This window comes from Geotrypetes seraphini, chromosome 19 (genome assembly GCF_902459505.1).
Source record: "Geotrypetes seraphini chromosome 19, aGeoSer1.1, whole genome shotgun sequence".
Lineage (NCBI taxonomy): Eukaryota > Metazoa > Chordata > Amphibia > Gymnophiona > Dermophiidae > Geotrypetes > Geotrypetes seraphini.
Window position 1 is genome coordinate 13,234,171 of NC_047102.1, and position 22,842 is coordinate 13,257,012.

At 41.7% G+C, this 22,842-nt stretch overlaps 1 protein-coding gene across 5 annotated transcripts in view; it reads right to left on the reverse strand.

Annotated features, from left to right (window-relative positions):
* Positions 1 to 1,026: 1,026 nt before the first annotated feature.
* The window catches only part of LRP4 (LDL receptor related protein 4), a 163,138-nt gene continuing 141,322 nt past the window's right edge, over positions 1,027 to 22,842 (reverse strand). For 4 of the 5 annotated variants that reach the window (XM_033928224.1, XM_033928223.1, XM_033928221.1 and 1 more), the window contains exons 30-38: positions 18,365 to 18,499; positions 16,334 to 16,442; positions 15,922 to 16,066; positions 13,289 to 13,402; positions 12,132 to 12,234; positions 10,621 to 10,688; positions 9,327 to 9,414; positions 5,899 to 6,037; positions 1,027 to 3,437 (exon numbers count right to left, since the gene is read on the reverse strand). In XM_033928224.1, coding sequence (XP_033784115.1) covers positions 3,105 to 3,437; positions 5,899 to 6,037; positions 9,327 to 9,414; positions 10,621 to 10,688; positions 12,132 to 12,234; positions 13,289 to 13,402; positions 15,922 to 16,066; positions 16,334 to 16,442; positions 18,365 to 18,499 — 1,234 coding nt within the window. In that variant the 3' untranslated portion in view covers positions 1,027 to 3,104. Of the gene's footprint in view, positions 3,438 to 3,956; positions 4,032 to 5,898; positions 6,038 to 9,326; positions 9,415 to 10,620; positions 10,689 to 12,131; positions 12,235 to 13,288; positions 13,403 to 15,921; positions 16,067 to 16,333; positions 16,443 to 18,364; positions 18,500 to 22,842 lie in introns of all 5 variants that reach the window. The other variant, XM_033928225.1, reaches the window with a different exon arrangement.

Sequence of the window (22,842 nt, forward strand, 5' to 3'; positions counted from 1 at the left end):
GATGGGTTTTCAGGACATCTGCAATAAATATGCACCAAATCTCCAATGCATACAGATTTCTCACTCATATTTATTGCAGATGTCCTGAAAACCCATTTGGCTGTGGGATTCTCTGGGGGTGGGGCTTGATGTCCCTAAATTAGACCTGCTCAGAACAAAAACAAAGTGGGCAACTGCCTGGGGTGGTACAACCAGTGCTAAGCTGGCTGTGGCCCAGCTACCAGGAGCAGCAGCAGCACTCAGTGGGCGGGCAAGGGCCCTGTCACCACTCGGTCTTTCCCGTTGCCTCCTCTGGTGCAGGTTTTAATATCTGAACAGAGAGCCTACATGAAATGTTAAGGAGAAGAGTACCAACCAGATAATGAGTGCTGTTAATCACTACAGCAGCAGTATGTTCGTAAAGGTTGATGTGGTTTATAGCATATCTAAGTGGCTGCAAGTTTTGAACAGCTCCCGTGTACTCCATTCCATTTCTGCTCTCTTACAGCACTGTAGCCACTTTCACCAGCCATTACATCTCTGTGTATACTTTGGCCAAGTTCTATGTTCAGCCCACCCTGTATGGATGCATAGTTTTCTTTTTATATTTCAATCACTTACCTGGTTGTGTATTCTTTTGTATTGGCCACCAAACTTTTCATCCCATCCTTCTTCTCACCTTTATTGTTCTCTTCCATGTTCCTGCTTATCCTGCCTTCCTAATCTTATAAATATTCCCTGCTAGCCCCCTCCCCCCAGCTCAGTGCTTGTCAATGGTTTCGTGGTCATAACCTGATAATTGCAGCCACATAAACTTATGTGACCTCTTAGCCTCTGCATTTCCTGCCTATATCCAGCTTTGGTCCCACCTTCAGCAATATTGCATCTCTTCCCCATGTCCCAGTTTCTGCTCTTTCAGCTTCCCACCTTCAGCCTTGCCTAGATCCAGCTATCAATGAAACAAAGCCAAACAATTAAGAAAAGCTAATTTTATATTAAATTATCATCACAACCCTAAAATACTGAACAATATAGTCTTAGTGGTTAAATTAAAAAAAAAAAAAAATATTGAAAGGCCAAATTCCCAGCAATGGGAGCATTGCTAAAAACATTACACACAAATGCACAGGTAGTTGGCATGTCTTTAGCTTAGTACAACATTTTGATTTTTTATTTTATTTTACAAAATCATTTTATTTCTTTGCAATAAATCAGAGCAGGGACATTGCACATTAGCATGGACTGGATTTCATTCGGGACCCATCATTGCAAATGTAATCACTTGTAAGATATGTCTATATAAAGAGCCCTGGCCAGGATGGTGGCAACATCACTACAGTAATAACTGGAGGGCCACAAGAAGTCAGGAGGGGGAGGGGGAAAAAAATCACATATAGATAATAAACCACTATGGTAATGAGGGATAGGGGATAGTCATTGGAACAAGTGTCACGTGAAAGGATGGTCAATTCCCCAAGAATCGCACGAGAGAGTCATTGTGGTTTGAAATACATGGGGGGGGGGGAGATTATTGGACTTTTCTTTAAAGCAGTGGATCTCAGCTCAGTCCTCAGGATGCCCCAATTCTATCAGGTTTACAGGATATCGACAATGACTATGCATTAGCTTGATGCATTCAGTGTATGCAAACCTGACATGCATGTCTCTTATGGCTGCCCTAGCAATCAGATTGGTAGGGTATGTCTAGAGAACTGGCTTGAGAACCCTGTTGTAGTTCACCCTTGATTCCACTCATTTATCCAAATATATTATTCAACTTATTCATTAGAGCTAGATCGCTTCCAGAGGGCTTCATCTGCTTCAACTCATCCCACTCATTCCCCTTCTCTGGAGAGCAGGAAATCCCCTCCACGATCTTTATCTTTTCTTTTGTGAAGCTGCTGTAAGATGCCTCCTGTGGGGTGAGGAATGAGCAAGACTCCATTACAGTGTATGAGGTCTGGGATATAAGAAGCGAGTGAGAGTCTTGGGATCACCGTCTCCAAATGGGTTTGTTTTGTGCATATCATTAAAGGAATAAACATTGCTCCTTGGGCAGAGTATATTGGTAGACGTGCAGTGAGATATCAGATGTAAGGCTTACAAAGATTTTGCTAAGAATTCATGTCCTAACTCTGCTAAGGGAATAGACAGTTTTTGGGTTGGGTTAGATATAAATGCAGTGTTCTCCCCAGAAACTTTGCAGGGGGTACTACCAGGTAGTCAGTAAAATCAGCCAAGTGGCACGCCCTTTCACAAGATCCTGGGGAGAACACTCACCTGATATTAGAGTTCCTAGAAATCTTTGGCCACTTTTTCTCTCTTGGGAACGGGGGGGGGGGAGGGGGGGTGTTGTTGATACCAGAGTGTTACCGCTTTAAAAACTTACTGGGTTTATTCGTGTCCAGTAATGCTTTGTGAGGAATAAGTGCAAGAACCACATTGCTGGGAACGTGAAGACCTCATCACACTATGCACAGCACAGAATTATTTGCAGAAAAAAAATACCAAGAGCAGGGTTTTATAAAAGTCAAAAAAGTCCAACCTAAAAGGAATTTCTCCAGAAAAGATGTTGGTCGCCACAAAATGCCCACAAGCTATAATAAGAGCAGCCAGGGAAGGTTGCCTGTCTCTCACAGCAGGATTTTCCGATAGTATCCTGGCTGTTCCCACATTAATTGTAGTCCCACTTATAGAGAAGTGTCAAGGCTGGTGCTATGCAAAACCACACTCAGTCCCTAAGTCCTGCATACTCCTTTGTCATCCATTCCTGAGGCTTACACGGTTTTTGCTAAGAATTCTTGTTCCAACTCTGCTATGTTGCAGCCTGGCATTAGCTAGACTGCAGAAGTCAGAGGTGGTAAGGCGTGCATGAAAACAGGCCGCAGAGTAACCCCTAGAGTGGACATCACAGACTGGATTCGGACCTGCTATTACATCTCACAGAGTGTAAAAGAAAAGCAGGGTCCGCTGGGAATTTTGTGCTCAGGAAACCTTGTCTTGTCTGCACAAAGGTCATCCTCTCTGAAATCTCCCCCTTCAATCGCTCTCTTGACTCACTAGTCTTTTGTGTAAGGGCAAGTGTACTCTTGAAAAAATATTTCATCTTTGAGCTCCCTTGCAGTTCAGATCTGGCTTTCGGTGGCAGGCTTGTGGACACACTTCCAGCCTGTGTCTGGCAGTGAAGCATGGTGCTCCGGTGTGGTGGTCAGATTCACACTGCTGCTCTCGGACTGTTCCTCCTGCAGCAATTGCTCCGTCTCAGTGTCATCTAGGGAGCCTGTGCTGGCCTGGAGTGAGACAGTGTCTGTCTTTATGCAGACATGGTCCCGCAGAATGCTGCCTCGAGAGGGCTTCATCTGCTTCAAGTCATCCCACTCATTCCCATCTCTGGAAAGCAGGTAAATCCCCTCCACGATCTTTATCTTTTCTTTTGTGAAGCTGCTGTCAGATGCTTCCTGGAGACCAACATGAAAGCAAATGATCAATCATCAAGAAGGAAACAGAAGTGGACTTTCACGGAGGATTAGCTCCCTCGTATACAGATTAGCTCATACATGTATTCCCTCTTCCTTGAAATCTCAGTTATAATTTCATGCAGTTCAGGCTCCAGTCCTGACCTCATACAAGGTTGGTGGGGAAGGTATGGCCAATCAAAAAGTAAGGCTTAGATTAGCAGTTAGCTGAACTCAGCTGAGACAGTTCATCATTTATTCACATACAGCCTAGAACCCCCCTAAAGGAGACTCACAACTCCAATTGAACCCTCTCCCAGGATTTTGCATCACCACATCATTCGCACAAATTCAGATTCCCTCTGAAGTGAGGTCACATTTCTGCCTTCAAGCACTCAATCCCCACTTTTGGAATATTGCATTCCTCCTGCTGGATTAGTACTAAGTAACTTTAAGACAGTAAAAAGTACAGTGTTAGCCAAAAAATTAAATTTCCAATCCAACATACACTGCTTTGTATACCTGAGTGTGCACAATTGCTGTGAACGGGAGTCAGAATAGAAAAGGTGATAGACTTTCAGAAGAGACAGAGTGCCGCTAGGAAGAGAAAGTAAGAGACTGTCAGAGGGAGCAGAATGCAACTGGAAAGAGGGGCAATATACTGCTGTTAAAAGAAAGCAAATGACAGAAGGGGCCACAATGCTGCTAAAAGGAGACTGGAAATATATATTTTGGAATAGAGAATGACACGGGGACAACCTATGATTTTAAAGGGTTTGAGGCTTGTGCAGATGAGGACGGAGCTTAGGCATTGGTGGAATGAGGTGTTATGACATCACAATCTGAGCTCTAGAATGTTGCTACTTAGGATTTTAAAGCATTTGAGGCTTGTGCAGATGAGGACAGAGCCTAGGCATTGGTGGAATGAGGTGTTATGACATCACAATCTGAGCTCTAGAATGTTGCTACTTAGGATTTTAAAGCGTTTGAGGCTTGTGCAGATGAGGACGGAGCTTAGGCATTGGTGGAATGAGGCATTATGACATCACAATCTCAGCTCTAGAATGTTGCTACTTATGATTTTAAAGTGTTTGGGGCTTGTGCAGATGAGGACGGAGCTTAGGCATTGGTGGAATGAGGCATTATGACATCACAATCTCAGCTCTAGAATGCTGCTACTTAGGATTGTGAACATTAGGATGGAGCTTGCAGGAATGGGGCAGGGAGAGGAAAAAAACTCAACGGGATGGGAAAATGAGTTCCCGCGGGGACGGGGAAAATTTGTCCCAGTGTCATTCTCTATTTTGGAATATTCCTGCCTTTACCCTTCTGCAATGCTTTAAGTATGGAAACACTGTACTACTTTCCTACTTACAAAAGCTTTCCTTGTCCTATAGAGCTGACATTATCCAAGAGACAGTGGATCAAGTGGAAGCAGATTTCATTCATACACTGCGACTCCTTTCCGGGGGCTGGAAAAGACAGTGGATTGGGGGAGAGGCAGAGAGCAGACTGGAAAAAGAGGGGCAATGAGCAGAAGGAATAACATGCAGCATATGGCAAAGGAGGTGAGAGGAATATACGGAAGATAGGTAAAGGACAGTGAAAAGGAAGGAGCACTGGATGGGGAAGATGAAGTCCAACAACACAAGGAGGGGGTACTAGACAGAGTAGGAGGGGCAGTTTATGAAGAAAGGATGCTACAAGCATGGGAAAGATATTTTAGACCAGTGTATTCGCTTTCAGCCCTTAAAAGACTGCAAACAGGTCAGGTTTTCAGGATATCCTTGATGAATATATATGAGTAGAATAGGGAAGTATCCCAGTGTTAAGAACCATCTGGAGACAAAAATATCTGGAGTATCTGAATGCAACTCTTCTTGAGTTACTCCTGAAAATAGGCAGAATATAAAAAATAAATGAGATTGATTTGCATGCAAACCTTCATGTCCTTCCTGAAAACCTGGCCTGTTTGTGGCCCTTGAGGACAGGGACTGAATGTCCCTGCTTTAGACCCCAGGAGCCAATCTCTATGCTGAGTATGACCTTGATGTCAAACTCCATGATGTACCTACTAGCAGCTAATACCCTATCAGAGGACATCAAAGCTAGTAGATGTTATAATTCAGGAGTCTCAAAGTCCCTCCTTGAGGGCCGCAGTCCAGTCGGGTTTTCAGGATTTCCTCAATGAATATGCATGAGACCTATGTGCATGCACTGCTTTCAATGCATACTCATTGGGGAAATCCTGAAAACCCAACTGGATTGTGGCCCTCAAGAAGGGACTTTGAGATCCCTGCTATAATTGATTATACATTGCTGAGAGGGGTGAAGGTTAAAAGATGTAAACATTTTGAAAATCCAAGCTTTGTACAAGGACAAATCTAGGGGATTAATGGCAGTATTGGGGGGTAGGTTGTTGTACCATGCAATATATTAGTAAATAAATCCAAGAGAGCCTCACCTCCTTATAGAGCAGCTGGTTGTACACTGTGGGACTGGGGGTTACTTCAAGTTTCACTTCCTGCGTTGATGTTCGGTAGGAGGGGTTACTATAGGTCAGATTCCCTATGACCGGGTCTGGAAATTTGGATTTCTTGTGCCTATAGAAAGATGAAACAGGAAGACAATTTATTCAACCAAAGAGTGCCATATGATTCCAGCAACCAATCACAAAGGAGATAAATATCACAGTTCTGAAGGGAAGAGGGCCAAAATATTATAAAAATGTAGGTTAGCCTCTTTGCAGATCGAGTTCTCTTCTAAGATATTGGGAGTCTTTTTTGATTCTTCTCTTATCTTCAAGGATCAAATAAATTCCTTGGTCAAGAAATGCTTTTTTAGTTTACGAATGTTGAGGAAGGTTAGATATCTTTTTCATCATCAACATTTCTCTGTTTTGGTCTAATCACTCATATTATCCCAACTAGATTATTGCAATGTTATTTACTTTGGCATCACAAAGATCTGTCTCCAAAGATTACAATTAATCCAGAATACCGCTGCGAAGTTGATTTTTGGAAAAAGTAAATTTGACCCCTTTGCTCCTGAGTCTTCATTGGCTCCCGGTTTATCTTAGCATTCAATTCAAATGTGCTTGCATCTCTTTCAAAATTTTATATGGTATTTTTATTCCCCTTGTTCCCTTATTATGGAACGTTTACAGATTCTCCTATGCAAGAGGTATCCAACAATTCAAACTCTCCCTTCCTTCCAGAAAAGGAATTAAAGCAGTGGTTCCCAAACCTGTCCTGGGGGGACCCCCAGCCAGTCAGGTTTTCAAGATATCCCTAATGAATATGCATGAGAGAGATTTGCATACCTGTCACTGCCATTATATGCAAATCTCTCTCATGCATATTCATTAAGGATATCTTGAAAACCTGACTGGCTGGGGGTCCCCCAGGACAGGTTTGGGAACCACTGAATTAAAGGAATTAAGATCTTTAGTCAATCTTTGGCTTTTAAACTTTTGCAACTATGGAATGATCTCCCCTTAACTCTGAGGTGCCCCTGTCCTTTTCAATCTTTTCGTAAATGTCTAAAAACTTTTCTATTTGCTCAACATTTTGAAAATTAATCTCTCTTGAAACCTCTGCTTTTACTTTTTTCAGTTCATTTAATTGTTGGAAAGTTAAGCTTTCGTTTTATTTAGTTAGTATCTCCAAATAGGTTTGTTTGTGGATATCATAACAGGAATGAATCACACCTTAATATTCTCATTCATTAACTAGTCGTCAGCCAACTCGATTACTTCAATGCTCTTTATCAGGATCTCAAGCGCTGCCATTAAACTCATTACTGGCCACAGATCATATGATCATGTAACTCCCCCTTTCAAATTGGCCCGCCGCACCATATATAAGATCGTATTACTTGTGTATAACATTTGTAGAGCCAGTGAACCTCTATTTCTCTCACGACTCTTGACTCCCTGTTGCCAGATCAGATCGTTATGTTCTTCATAACAAAACCGTCTCGTTGTCCCTTCGTTCCGTTAAATTGTTTATGATACCACCCCCCACCGCACAATTTTCTCTGTTCAAAGTCTTGAGTTATGGAATAAACTCCCACAACACCTTAGATCAACATCATCCTTACAGCAATTTATTTGATTGATTTATTTAATTTTCTAAATCGCTCTCCCAGGAGAGCTCAAAACGGTTTACATGCGTTTATTCAGGTACTCAAGCATTTTTCCCTGTCTGTCCTGGTGGGCTCACAATCTATCTAGTGTACCTGAGGCAATGGGGGGATTAAGTGACTTGGCCAGGGTCACAAGGTGCAGCTTGGGTTTGAACCCACAACCCCAGGGTGCTGAGGCTGTAGCTTTCATCACTGTGCCACACTCCCCCCAAAACTTTTCACTGATGTCTACTGTTGATTTATCATGGTGGAGTGTGCCAGAGATGAGACAGGACTGCAGCATTTGTCCCCTATATGTTCCCCCCCCCTGCTTTCCTATACACACAGTAGTTTCATCCCTCTCTTCCTTACTTTCTTTTTCCATAGGCCTTCTAGATTAGACTATTGCAATATTGTTTTAGCTGGATGTACCATACTAATCCCCTATTATTATATTGACTGCAATTGGTTCAGAATATAGCTGTGTGCATGAATTTTAGTCTGAAAAGATATGACTTTGTGAGTTTTTATTATACTTTACATTGGTTACATTAACAGAAGATGTTCCTTTTTATTAATCTGAGCTAAATATGTAAGTTCACAGTGTTGTAAGCACACATAATACCTTTCTTAATGGTTTCTTAAGATTTTAAAATTAAAAATCAGCGAGACAATTCTCAGCCTCTATATAATATCAGATGGTGTCACTTTGGAAATTTAGACTTTTTCAATTTAGACTTTCAAAAAAGGTTAAAAGCATATCTGTTTTGTAAAGTTGGTCTATCTAAGGATGTAGAAACTTTAGTTTTTTGAAAAGTGCTATAGCACATTGTTCTGTAAAGCGGGTCTATCTTATGATTACAATTTTTTTATTTCCTCTGTTATAATGGATGTTGCTAGAAATTGGTTCTAGTATCTTTATGTTGTAATCTGCCTAGAACTAATAAGATATTGATGGAATGGAATGAGGCAGCAGCCGATCCATTCCACCTCTCTGAGAGCTGCCTGAATCTTGAAATATGGAACTAACAGAGGAGCTGAAGAGACCACAGTACAAGAGAAGGGCTGTTCATGCTCAGAACTACACTACATACATTCAGAGTAGAGAATGACATGGTGACAAAATTCATCACCGTTCCCGTCCCTGCGGATAACCACGGGAAACCATCCCGTGTCATTCTTTAGTGTCCATCTCAACCTCAGCCCTGCTACATCAGCATTCTTCAATGCAAGGCTTGAGGGTCAGCTGTGCCCGTTCATATTCTGATTCTTATGTGAGCCAAGTATAAGACAGAGAAGCCACTATGACATCACTGATGAAGTTGACTCTTAGGCACTGGTGGAATGAGGCATTATGACCTCACAATATCTGCTCTGGATACCAGAGACTGTCATTCTCTAGTGTCTATCTCAACCTCTGTCCTTCTACACTAGCATTCTTCAATGCAAGGCTTGAGGGTCAGTGGCTGGGCCCATTCGTACTCTGATTCTTCCCTCTCCTTAAAAAAATGACATGGGGATGGTTTCCCGCGGGGACGGGAACGGTCATGAATTCTGTCACCGTGTCATTCTCTAATTCAGATACTTGTTCCAGGTGAGCAGCGTTGCTTTCTCTGTGTATCTACATCTTTCTTTGCATCATGATGCATGGCTCTCTGAATGCATCTCTTTCTGTAGATGGAATAAGGCGCTGAGTTGTCATTCCTTGAAAACAGAATAAGAGTGGTGAGGATTCTGTCAAATGGTGGTGCTTCAGAGGCTCGTTACCTGTATATAATCAGCACAGCAATCAACAGAAGGAGAGCAAGGGTACTGAGGAAACCTCCAATTATGTAACTGATGTGTAGTCCCTCTCCTGAAAAACCCAAAGAAGGAACAGGTGAGGCATGATTCTAAGGAGGCAGAGTAGTGAAGGACAAAAGGTGAAGACAAACTACTGCCAATCTTATCCCCATTACACAATTATGATAAAAGCACCATTACTGTAAGAACAAAGGAAAGAGTCTCATTCAGAAAAGAGGGATATCCCTGAGATTCAAAATAGTTTGCCGGTCTTATGTTTTCAGGTAGACTTCCTGGGTCACCAGGCCGCTCAGTGGTATAAATTAATATCTGGATTTTTGAATAAGAAACTAAAAAATGGTCTGCGTGACATTTGGAGCATTGAGATAAAGCATCAAATTACTGCGTCTCAATGACCACGAATTTGGTCTTGGAGGTTGAGATGTACTATGTCTGCATCTATGAGACAAACGTGTATTTTTTAATTACATAGAGTATTTTGGACCCCAGTTCGGTTGCATAGAGTAGATAGTTCTAAATCTAATAGATGTTGGCATTGTCATCTGGAAGTTGGGACGTTAGCTCATTTACTATACTATTGTCCTTTGATACTAAAGTACTGGAGATTGATTTGGGATCCGGTTAATAATTTACTAGAAAATCCAGTGGCACTATCGTATGATACCATTTTATTCTGAACATCTATGAGGGCAAAAGTCAAATTTCAGCAAAAAATAAACTTTTGGTTATAATGACGGGAGTTGCCATGCAGCTTAAAGAATTGGAAAAATTGGGATAGATTAAATTATTCATTCTGGTGGGAATCTCTATGTTATATCTTTAAAATGGAAAAGTTTATGGCCATTCAGAAGGGTTATTATAAAAAAATTTATGGAAGTTTGGGAACCATTAACTAAATATTGTAAAGATTGATTTATTTGTATAAACTGAGGGAAACATGCACATCCGGGGAGGGAGATATGTTTTGGCATTTGTTAAGAAATATAGAAGGGTTGATTACAAGTACTTTTATGAGGTGTTTGTAAATTGGAAAGTGGGAGGGAGAAAATAAGTCTTGTCTTTATTCTAATAAGTATATTGTGCTGTAATGATATTAATTTATGTAAATGCATCTTCTTTTGTGCACAGTTGAAGTTCTAAAAATGAATAAAGAATTTTTAAAAAAAAGGAAAAGAGGGATATCAACTGGTTTTCTTCTGGCCAGCATGACTGGCATGGGAGGTGGGGGACTTTCTTTGGAGAAGAGGCGAGCTCTTACCTGTGGTTGCTGGCACAGCTCCATTTTGCTGTGTACATAGACCTTGACTGACATCTTTCTCCAAGCAGCTTTGGGCAAAAGAAGACATAGACAGTGACAAACTTGATAGACTGATATAATTAAGGATATTTATCTTCTCAAGGAGCGGGAGAGTCTTACAAGTTCTCAGTTCATTTTGAATATCTACTCGTTCACCCTTTTGCCAACAGCAGGTGGTGCAAGTGAGCTTGGAAAATACCAGTCCAGCTTCACAGAACGTAGGAAGGAAGCGCCCAGCTCTATAAGGACTTCCATTTCATCTAGTGCTCCACTGGACCTCAGAATAAACATTTTTCTTTTGTTGTGGGAGCTGAAGGGATTGAAATATGTATCAAAGAATTTCTCAAACAGTAGAATCTCAGTTATCCAGCACCCATGGGGATTTGTGGATACTGGATAACTGTTTTTCTGGTTAATTGAAAGTGTGTTAGAAACCTTGTCTAACGGACTTTCAATTCCTTCCTGATGCATCAGAGGAAAGGCCCTGCCAGGGCTGACCACTGTGCTTTGGGTAAGGAAAAGAGAGAGGGAGTGAGGGGATTTGCAGCTCAGGACCGCTGCCTGCTTCTGCCACTTCGGGGCTTGAGGGAGGAGGGCATTGTGGCTCAGGACCGCTGCCGCGTTGGTGCTTTAGGGAGGGAGGGGGGTCTGAAGGAGGGAGGATTTGAGGCTCAGTACACTGCCATGCTGGTACTTTGGGTCGGGAGGGAGGTGGGGTTCATGGCTCATGACTATTGCCGCTTGTAGTTTTTCAGGGCTTGGAGAGAGGGGGAGTTTGCGGCTCAGGACTGCTGCCACTGGTGCTTCGGGGACTTTTTTTTTTTGCCAGTTATGCAACAGTCCCTGTTAACTGAGACTGTACTCTACACATCCCTTTATAAGTCCCTAAAGTGCTAACAGAAATCATATCAGTAACCAGGTTAAAGCAGGTAAGGTTTCTCCAACTGCTCAGCTAGCAGTTTTGTGAGATGGAAAGACGCCGAGATCCCCTGTCAGAAAACAGGTTGTGGCATACAAGAAGGGGAAAGAAGAATTTTGCCCCAACAATATTGCAGAAAACCAAAAACAAGAGGCAAAAGAGATGTCAAAATATCAACCAAGGAAATGCTTCTGTCTAGATGGACATTACACTATAGACCAGGGGTAGGGAACTCCTGTCCTCGAGAGCCGTATTCCAGTCGGGTTTTCAGGATTTCCCCAATGAATATGCATTGAAAGCAGTGCACGCAAATAGAACTCATGCATATTCATTGGGGAAATCCTGAAAACCCAACTGGAATATGGCTCTCGAGGACCGGAGTTCCCTACCCCTGCTATAGACTGTGTCTATTTTTATGACTGTTTTATTGAATTAATAAAGTATTCCCTTGGTTGAGATTTTGACATCTCTTTTGCCTCTTGTTTTTGGTTTTCTGTGGCATACATGAAGCATAGACCTATCCCACCAACCACCTCTTACAGTCTTCACATACCTTCTGACAGTTGCTTCCAAAGGGGTAAGATGGTCTGCTGTCTGTGCTGTACGATTCTTACTACTGCTGGTGGTGCTTTCTAGAACTGGAACAAACCCTGGGGCTGCAAAAACACAAAAGAATGTTGTGAAGAGAAGTTTGGAAATTAGGAGCGGGGCACTATTCAGTACATAAGCTCAGCATTGCCAAAAGTTATGAGCTTCGACAACAACCAAATCCGGCATTCCTGGCAAAGAGAGAAAGCTACAGGACCACTGGAGAGTGTGGTGTAGTGATTACAGCTACGGCCTCTGCGCCCTGAGGTTGTGGGTTCAAATCCCACACTGCTCCTTGTGATCCCGGGCAAGTCACTTACTCCTCCACTGCCCCAGGTACATTAAATAGATTGTGAGCCCAGCAGGACAGATAGGCAAAATTCTTGAAGTGCCTGTATGTAAAACTGCTTTGCGTGTAGTAAAATTACAAAATGGCGGTATACAAGTCCCAATTCCTTTCCTATCCTTTCCCACTGGCTATGGTGAGGGAAATAGGGGAGATGTAGATGACGACAGAAGACAGCTGGATATGAGACAGCTGTAGGGAATGATGGAGTGCTGGCTATGTGTGTAAGTGGGGGGGGGGGGAGGGCCCTCCATCAAATAGTTATAGCTTATTCATTTGTATCCTGCCTTATACAAAGCAGGTCACAACAAATCCATAATAAAACAACAATACAAGAACAATAAAAAACAACAAACTGCTACAAGACAGGTTAGCGACCAGCGCTCAAAGAAAGAGTGGGCCACTCAGTTCCCATACTTCATCTGGCAAAATAAGTACCTTCTTAACAATCTTTTACAATTACTCAAATGGCTATGGTGAGCAGTGGGGGTTGATGATGGAGGACGTCTAGTGAATGGTAGGAGAGTGTTGGCCGGGATGGGGAGACTGACTTTGAGACTTCTATAGGGAATGATTGAGGATTGCTGGCTGTGGGAGGGCTGGAGTGAAAAGTGCAGAAGTATTGTCTGGGAGGGGGGGCGATACAGGGAATGTTGAGGGAGCACCAGCTGTAGATGGGAGGCATTAGTTGTAGGGGATGCTGCAAGTAATCTGATAAATGACTTAGGTTAGTAACCATGCAATAGGTGAACTTGGATTGCTCAACTTCAACTCACTGATGGAACAATGCTGTCCTTCCATGTCATCAGGGCAAGCACAGACAAAGTCAGAGATCCTGGCCAAGCAGAGGTGTGAGCAGCCTCCATTATTCACTCCACAGGCGTTGCTACCTACAAAGGATACACAATTTCTGCACTGAACATGACATTCTGGTTCCCATAGGGCTACTTTTGAAACTTGCTGATTGGGTATGCATCACAAGGATTATTGTGGGACCTGAATTTAGGGTTGCATGTAACTATCCATAATTCTTCCACACCAAACAGCTGCAGGCAGCTACAGAAGTTTAGTGGACAGAAATTTAGTTTTATAAAATTTCTCTGAAATAGGTGGAGTAATTCTATAAAGACTCCACCATTTAAGCACCAAGAGCATGCATTAACAACCAGAATCACAGCATATACACATATAATGTTCATACTAGTACTGCCCAATTCAGGGAAAAGATTTTCAATTCAATTTGATTTGGTCTATTGAATTGATTTTTCAATTCAATTCAGTTTTCCTGCTTTTTTTTTTTTTTTTTTTTGTGGGGGGTGTTTCAAACATTCTGCTGGGTTTATTTTGTAGCCTTTCCACCCACCCCGCCCCCTTTTCCCTCTCCAACTCCATGCCGGTGCTATGGTGTAAACAAAAAAAACTTTTCCTCACTCTTGCTGTCTAACACCAGCTCTGGCAGGATATACATTTCAAATCTGACCTACTGTAATCGCAAAATAGAAAATAAAATTATTTTTTTTCTACCTTCCACTGTCATATCCAACATTTGTTTCTTTCCCACTTTCTACCATCTCTCCCTCTGCTTTGTGCCCCGGGTCAAACCTCTATTCCCCTCCATGCTGCATCTTTCCCTTCCTCTCCTCCATTATGATGTGCAACATTTCTTTCTCTCCACCCATGTGCATCATATTCCCCTGAGCAACAGCTTTCCTCCCTCTCCCACCCATCCCCCTGTGTAGTAGTTTTCCATCCCTCCCTCCAGTTCCCCTGTGAGCAGCAGCAGCACCCCGACTCTCCCACCATGAGACATGACATATCTCTGAGTCCTCCTAAAGCAACAGCGGTGGTGGATGGTCAGCAGTGGCATCGCTCTGAATGCGCTACTCATGGCCTGCCCCCACTATGGCTTCCCTCTGCTGTGTCATCAGTGATGCGGAAGAGGGAAAGTCCCCCAGCAGGGCAGGCCACAAGCAGCCCATTCAGAAAGATGCTGCTGTTGACCAGCCACTACTGTGGCATCTTTAGGAGACTGATGGGGGGGGGGGGGGGGTGTTGATCGCTGAATCGGTGAGTCTGATTTTCTTGGACAACAAATTGATTCAATTTACCGAAATGAATCAATTCGAGTGGAAGAATTGGGCAGCACTAGTTCATACACATGCATGTACGGTAAATGCCCACCATTCGGGCTACATGCCTAAATGCCATAATTTGAAGGTGGACATTCAAATGGGCAGATTGTGGGACACACAGTTACACCTGTAAATTATAGACTACTATAATCTACATAATCTAGGTACAACCAATCCCAACCTTCTATTGTCAGCCTGCCAGGACAGTTAGGGAAAATACTGTCCCTATCTGTACTTGATTACTATTCCGCTTTAGGTGAATCTCTTCACACAAAGGCCATTAATAAATCCCAATAAATAATAATAAAGTATTCACATTAGCTTTACGGCTGGAATAAATGCTTGTGCCAAACATATATGCATCTATATTACGAAGGGCCACTGAAAAGTTCTCAGCCCAGCCAACAAAGCTGGGGTAGTCTCCATCGAGACTTAGGGCTTGATTCTGTATAGGACACCCAGTCTCAGGAGCCACCTAAGCGACTTTTGAGAATCGCACATGAGCGAGCTATATAGGATTGTGTCTGTCCATTAACCACCACGATTCTCTAACTAGCGTCCATATCACAGACGCCATTTAGAGAATCGCCACTGAGCTGATCGTGGCAAGAGAATTTCCCTGTCGCGATCAGCTGAGTGGCAGGGAACCCCCGTACTCCCACACACTGTCTACGGCAGGATGGATACCTACCCCCTCCCCCAACAACATCCCCTGCAAGAGGAATGCCAACTCCCTCCTGCTCCCCCAACATCCCCAACAGGAGGGATGCCCACTCCCTCCTGCCTCAAACCGCAAAACAATCCCTGGAGGATGCCCACTCCCTCCTGCCAGCACCCCCCCCCCTCTTTCCCCCAAACTCTTTGAAAGTTTGTGATGATGAGAAACTGAATATGAACATCCAGATAGAAATTATGAAAACCAGGATCCAACCGTGCCAGCAATTCCAATTCCTGTAAGCCTTGCAAGCAGTAAATGGTGGTCCACCAATTCAAAAGCAGCCAACAGATCTAATGATACTAGCAAAATGATTTGGTTAACATCAAGTGTAGCATGAAAGGTGGGCCATGTCAGTTGGAAACTAGGGGCAGGCTTTTTGGACAAGTAATGATTAAGCTGGAAAGAGAATCTAAGAATTATATCAGGAAACGGTAAGTATGCCTACATTTATCCTTCTCATATTTGGTTACTTAAGTATCACCTCTTTGTGCCTTTTTTCAAAATGAATTGTCCATGAGTACTCTGAGTGCAAGGCTATGATCCCTGAGCTGCTTCATACCTGTCTGTCTCTGAGGAGACACCACAATAATGTCCATCAGATCTTCTGCATTTGCCAGCACTGTCTCCTTGTTTCGCCCAGAATACTTGTCCACCCGTTGAATAGATTTGGTTTGCCAATCTGTCCAGTAGATCCAGCGATCGTGCTATTCTCAGATAGAAAAATATGTTCAAATACACATGTATTCACAGTTCTTCTTTAAGTATCTACAAACTATTGTCCTACTACTGTCTTGTTCTACCATCCATCCAAAGGCACTCTGCTTCATCCTAGGATCCTTTTAAGCTACCCACCAGACTCAAGCACTGCAGGCTGGTTAAGCCCTCCAAGGGCAGCAGTCTGGCCCAGGCACTCGGATGTCTTAGTTTTTAGGCCACCCGTTGAGATTGAGTAACATGTGTGAAATATACACCTGAGTGAGGGCAAAGGGGTGCGAAACTTGACTGATAAGAACTTGTCGCAACTTCCCATTGAGATCTGCACTTTCTATTCGGTCCAAGTGTGCATCCACCCAAAAAATCCTGTAGAGAAAGAGGAGAATAAAAAATGGTAGAGACTATTATAAAAAAACAAAATTACTTAACACAAAGATAAACATGGCTTCCTTGAACAAAGACAACATGAATTTAGCCAAGGACAGTTTTGTCTTGCTAGGAATATAAGAATAGGCTATACTGGATCAAACCAATGGTCTATCTAACCCAGTATCATGTTTCTACAGTTACTTCATGGAGTTTCTCTAGTCTTTGTACTGTTCAGTTTGTAGTTACCCATTCTACTGCATTCTGGATTTTACTGACCTCTATCATATCTTCCCTCAGTCATCTCTTCTTCAAGCTGGAGCCATAACCTGTTTAGCCTTCCCTCATATGAGAGGAGTTCCATCCTATGTTCCCTCTAAGACAGGGGTCTCAAAGTCCCTCCTTGAGGGCCGCAATCCAGTCGGGTTTTCAGGATTTCCCCAATGAATATGCATGAGATCTATGTGGATCCGGCTGGATTGCGGCCCTCAAGGAGGGACTTTGAGACCCCTGCTCTAAGAGGAGAGTGTAATCAATCACTCATACAGTTTACATGGTCGTTAAAGAGTCGCTCACAAAAATACTGACCTGACCTACAAATAAAATTAAAGTAAAAAAATTAAACCAAAATAAATGTGATTTTTTTTTTTGTGCTGTATATAGAAATGTGTTGCCAAAAATTGTTGGTTTTAGAACTTGTCGCTCACACACACACACACAAAAAAAAAATTTGCATGCACCCAACCACTCCTTAGAGCAGGGCTGCCCAAGTCCAGTCCTCGAGATCTACTGGCAGGCCAGGTTTTCAGGATAACCACAATGAACATGCATGAGAGAGATTTGCATACCAAGAAGGCAGTGCAGGCAAATCTCTCTCATGCATATTCATTGTGGATAGCCTGAAAACCTGGCCAGTATTTTTTTTAATTCTTTATTCGTTTTCGTATGTTACAACAAGTGTAGCAAATAAACTCATTTAAAACTTAGAAACACACTTGATTAGCTCTCATATAAGCATCAAATTTAACATTTCATTACAAATTAAAATTCTATAATATTTTAAATATTATGAAAGAAATCTAACATTTATATCATTCTTATTGAATCTAATAATCCCTCCTTCCCTATTCAATAAATCATAAAATCATCCTTACTGTGAAATTATTGAAATACTCATGTATTATATAATAACAACAAGTAAAACCCACCCTTTTCCCCCCTAATCAAATACCTTAACATGGGAAAAGTTAATCATTCATTACAAAAATCTGTTAACGGTCCCCAGACTTTCTGAAATTTACTAATATAACCTTTTTGCGTTGCTGTTGTGAGCTCCATTTTGTATATATGACACACAGAATTCCACCCAAAATTATAAATTTAACCTGTCATGTTTTCCAATTGTATGTTATTTGTTGTATTGCTATTCCAGTTGAAATAAACAAAAGCTTCTTGTTATCTGACGAGATTTGACTTCTTGCTCTCATAGTTGTTCCAAATAAAATAGTATCATATGTCAAGGCTACCGGGTTTTCTAACATCTTATTAATCTGAGGCCAAATTGATTTCCAAAATTATAAAATAAATGGACAATAGAATAAAAGAGGATCTAATGTCCCAGCTTCAAGATGACAGTGCCAACATCTATTAGACTTAGAACTATCTATTCTTTGCAAGCGAACAGGGGTCCAAAAAGCTCTATGTAAAGGAAAAAACCACGTGGCAACTTAAGTTCTAAAGGGCGAGGGCGATTCAAGTCATATATTTGCCCTAGAGATCAAGAGTCAGGCTGAACTGGAAATATGGAGGTCTTTTGAAGTCCCAGGACTATCTCTCCACACCATGTAATCTGATGCAACCAGCATCTGGGAAAGTCTAGTCAGAATGCCTCCCCCACCCCCATCAGCTCTACGCACACTAACCTGCGGATGTCATAGTCCAGGGTTAGTCCGTTGGGCCAGCCCAGATCGGTATTGATGAGAACCTTCCGATCCGAGCCGTCCAGGTATGCACGCTCAATCTTAGCAATGTGTCCCCAGTCTGTCCAGAAGAGGTAGCTGTGAAAACAAGGGACCACAGAGGACAACATAAGGTTATGTGTTCACACAGCAGATCAAGCCAGGACTGAGGCGAGAGCAGGCGCTTTTATTTCTCTCTTCCTTTTAATACACCCATGTACCTACACTGTAGGTTTTTGTCACATTCTTCAGCACCTCCCAATAAAGGGATAACTCAAATGACGGGTGTTGCTATGCAACATATTACTAACAACTGGAAAAATTATAGTAATCTCAATTATACGTTTTGGTGGAATTCCCTGTGTCATATTTACAAGATGGAAAGAGCAATTGCAATACAGAAAGGAAGTTATAAAAAAATTTTAAAGATATGGAGACCGATGGTTGATTTTTGTAGTGAATAGGCATCGTTTTTCTTTGATAATATACATAGGAGGGTGGGGAGATTGGAAGATAAGATGTAGCAAAATTGAAATTTTGAAGGAATATGATAGTTTTAATGATTGTATAGAAAGATGGGAGGGGGAGGGTTTTTAATTAATTTACATATTAAGAATATAATGTATGATGTTCAAGTGTTATATGATAGTATTTCATGTTGTTCTTTTTGTGCACTTGATGTAAGTTTGAAAAAGAATAAAGAAATTAAAAAAAAAAAAAAAGAAATATAGCGTCTTCAAATCATACAAAACTTGGCAATACAACTCATCTCGAATGTGAAAAAATTTGATCATGTATCACCTCTCTTGAAGAAAGCTCACTGGCTCCCAGTTGTTCAAAGGATTGCTTCTTTAAAAAAAAAAATTAATTATACTCCACATATCCTACAATTCTATGCAGATTACAAATTATTTAGGTACTCTACTATCCGGGCGGGCTCCCATGGGACAATGGGGATTAAGTGACTTGCCCAGGGTCACAAGGAGCGGTGCAGGATTCAAACCCGCAACCTCAGGGTGCCGAGGCTGTAGTGCCACTGCACCACACACTCCCCAAATCAGATTTAGGGTTATTCTTTTGGGGTTTTGTCATATTCGTTCTAGAAATGGACTGCTAACCAGCTGGCAACCACGCACACTGAGGGCGATGGGACTTTGATATACCACTTTTTTACTGTGTGGTTTACACAGGGCAATGAAGTGTTAAGTGACTTGTCCGGAGTCACAAGGAGCTGCAGTGGGAATTGAACTCACAAGCTCAGGGTGCGGAGGCAGCTGCTCTAACCACTCGGCCATTCCTCCTATGATAACATTGTTAACATTTAACCCTTTCAGGACCAAGGGACATATTTGTCCCATAACTTTAAAATCCTATAAATTTTGATTGGGATAGTCTACAGTTCTAAATTTGATATGTACGGATTCCATAGGATACTGCCTTTATGTAAACAAACTGGTTCCGACATTCATTCATTAGCGTCGTTGCCAGATTGACGAGAAGATTCACTTGCCACACTGTCCATAAGCCAGAAGTGTGATTTAAAAAAAAAAAAAATAATGATATTTCACAAAAAAAAATCAATTTTTTGGCATCTGCAAGCCCTTTTTACCATAAAAATGTCGTCAAAACCACAAAAATTGGCCTACGATCCTTATGGTCCTGAAAGGGTTAAAACGATTAATTCAAACAAGCCTGAATTTATACATAAATCTGTTAATTCCATATGCACCGTTGCGCGCACTTAGATCCGTCACGCAGCAATTATTAAGCGTTCCTTCTTTAAAAATAATTGGTACAAGGCGCTTAGAAATCTTCTCCGTCACAGCTCCTCGGCTGTGGAATGCCCAACCCTTAGAATTAAGGGAGGAAAAATTACTTGACCGTTTTAAAGGGAAATTTAAAAGCCACTTGTTTAAAGATGCCTTCTCATTATAGCTTTCATTTTACTAAACGTTGCTCTCTAATTAAAACTCTCTTTTAATTTTTTTTCTCTTACAATATGTTCTTACCTTAATTGTTTATCTATCCTATAACGAATGTAGTCCTCTTCCCTTCATGTTCCAGCATGTTCTAGTTAGTTTGGAATTATGTCTATGTACTTTTAACATGGTAAAATTTTTATTTTTGTATTTCACCTAGAAATTTTTTAATAGTCAACTAAATAAAATTTTAATAAAACCTGAAAACTTCAAAGAGCCACTGAGCAGTGAAGTGGTTAATTTTAACTGGTTAACTTTGTACTGTTTCAGTCACAGTCAATGTGCCCATTCCTAATTCCATTTTGTCCTGTTTTGTTTTTGATGTATGCAATGTATTGGAAAACTATCTTTGGTCTGTATATCACCTCAACACTAATTAGAGGGAAATTAATCAAATAAAAACGAACTGCCTACAGTTGTGGGCGACTGTCGAGTTAAAACTTGTTGGATTAGATTTAAGGCAAACATGTGCGGCTGCACTTACCAAAGGCAAATTTAGCATATTAGCATTAAATATCAAAGTACCCAGCTAAATCTGAAAACTCCACCCTTGGCATACTCTGATGTCCTATTTTTTTGTTGTTGAGTCCAGCTAAATTTTATGTTTAAGGTTTAATTACTAATCATTTTTATTTATTTAAAACATTTATATCCCGCACATCCAAAAATCTGTGCGGGTTACAAAAAAACATTCATAATATATAAACACCCTCACTAAAAACTAATCCTTACAACAATAACATCACACTCTACAAAAAAGTCTCCTGAAAAAAAAAAAAAGATAAAAATGTTCCGGTAAAGCATTCCACAATTGAGGGCCTGCCATACAAAAAACCCGAGAGTGAATAGACACCTTACTTAATGAGGGTACTTCCAACATCTGCTGGGAACGCAAAGAGCAAGGTCTTATAAAGCAAAATTAAATTAGCTACCACCTCGGGCAAGCCTTGATGTAACACCTTAAACACTAAAACCACAATCTTAAACTGAATCCTACAAGCCAGTGCAAATCAAGTTAACAAAGGGGACTCATGTGCGTTAGGTGGAATGCCTCCGATCACCCATGCTGCTGCGTTCTGGGCCACTTGTAAGGCCCTTAGGGCCAGAGTCTATAAACCACACATTTGGCAACAGCCATCTTAAAAAATGGCTGCCGGCTGCATGTCAATCACACACGGCACCATTTCTAGAATGACGGTTTTGTGAAAAGGTAGGTGCCAGAAATGTACGCCAGGATTTTAAAGGCTTACATTTACAGCACCTACCTTTCATGTGGAATCAGACTGTGGGTATACGTGTGACGTGTAGGTGGCCTTGCAGTGTCCCATAAGACCCTTGAATGTTCGATTTAGGGCACATTTTGAGGTAAATGGTGATTGTTTGTGTCCTATCCTTAGTTGAAGTAGTGTTACAATATTTGGAATTAGAACATGGCGCAATTGTGGAATTCTGGGGCAGGTTTCTCTGACAGTTTGAGAGCCGAGATACTCCTGGCTCCGTCTTTAGGGATGGATAATACTACAGTGGTTGTGGAGTGATATATTTAATAAGCAAAAAGATTTGATTAGGTTAGAGTTGCATAGTGCCTCATTGGTTGATTATTGCAAACTTGAGATTATCCCAAGGGGGCTGAGAATGACCCGGGCTCCCCGGCTGTTTGAAGATGATTCTAATTTTGTAGAGCAGTGGCATAAGATTCCTAATTGTTGCTCCCTGGATCTGATGCTGCTTCTGGTTCAGACAGCACAGGGTAGGGGAGCAACAAACTATCACTGAGGCACTCGAGGCTCTAAAAAATTCTGAGTCCTCCGAGACTAAATTGAATGATTTGCGGGTGAAGGCAGGCAGATTTAAAGAGGAATTGCGTCAACAGAAGATTAAGAAATTCCAACGTGACCAGCAGAATTATTCCTCTGGATTTGTTTATGTATGGATGAAGCGTGAGAATGGGGGTGGTGAGAAGGTTTCCCAGATAGACAGACGCAGGGAGGAGGGTTTTAAAGGGGGAAAAAAATCCACAAATTACTGAGTCCGCGAATTCGCGAGGGTATACTGTACTGTATATCTACTTATCTGGGACACAGTTCTTCCAGTGATGAGGTATACCAGTCCAATTCAGATCCCACCCAGTATAACTCTTCCCAAACTATGAAACAACAGTGCTCTAAAAATCCATGTTTGTTGCCCGAAAAGGTCTCAACTTATGTACGTTCTCCTATTCCAGCTGTGCGTCGTCGTCAGGGAGAACCCATCTGAATCAGAGTTTCATGCAGTTACTATAATGCCTTCCATGCGATCGGCGGCTGTGTGCATCTTCATATATTATATGGTTTTTTGGATACACCTCTTGAAGACTCACAAGACTCCTGAGGCAGGCCAGTTAGGCCGAAATATGAACATGTCGGGTCAATGAGTCATTGGATGGATTTATGAAACTTTGGATGAATAAAAGCATTTGAATTT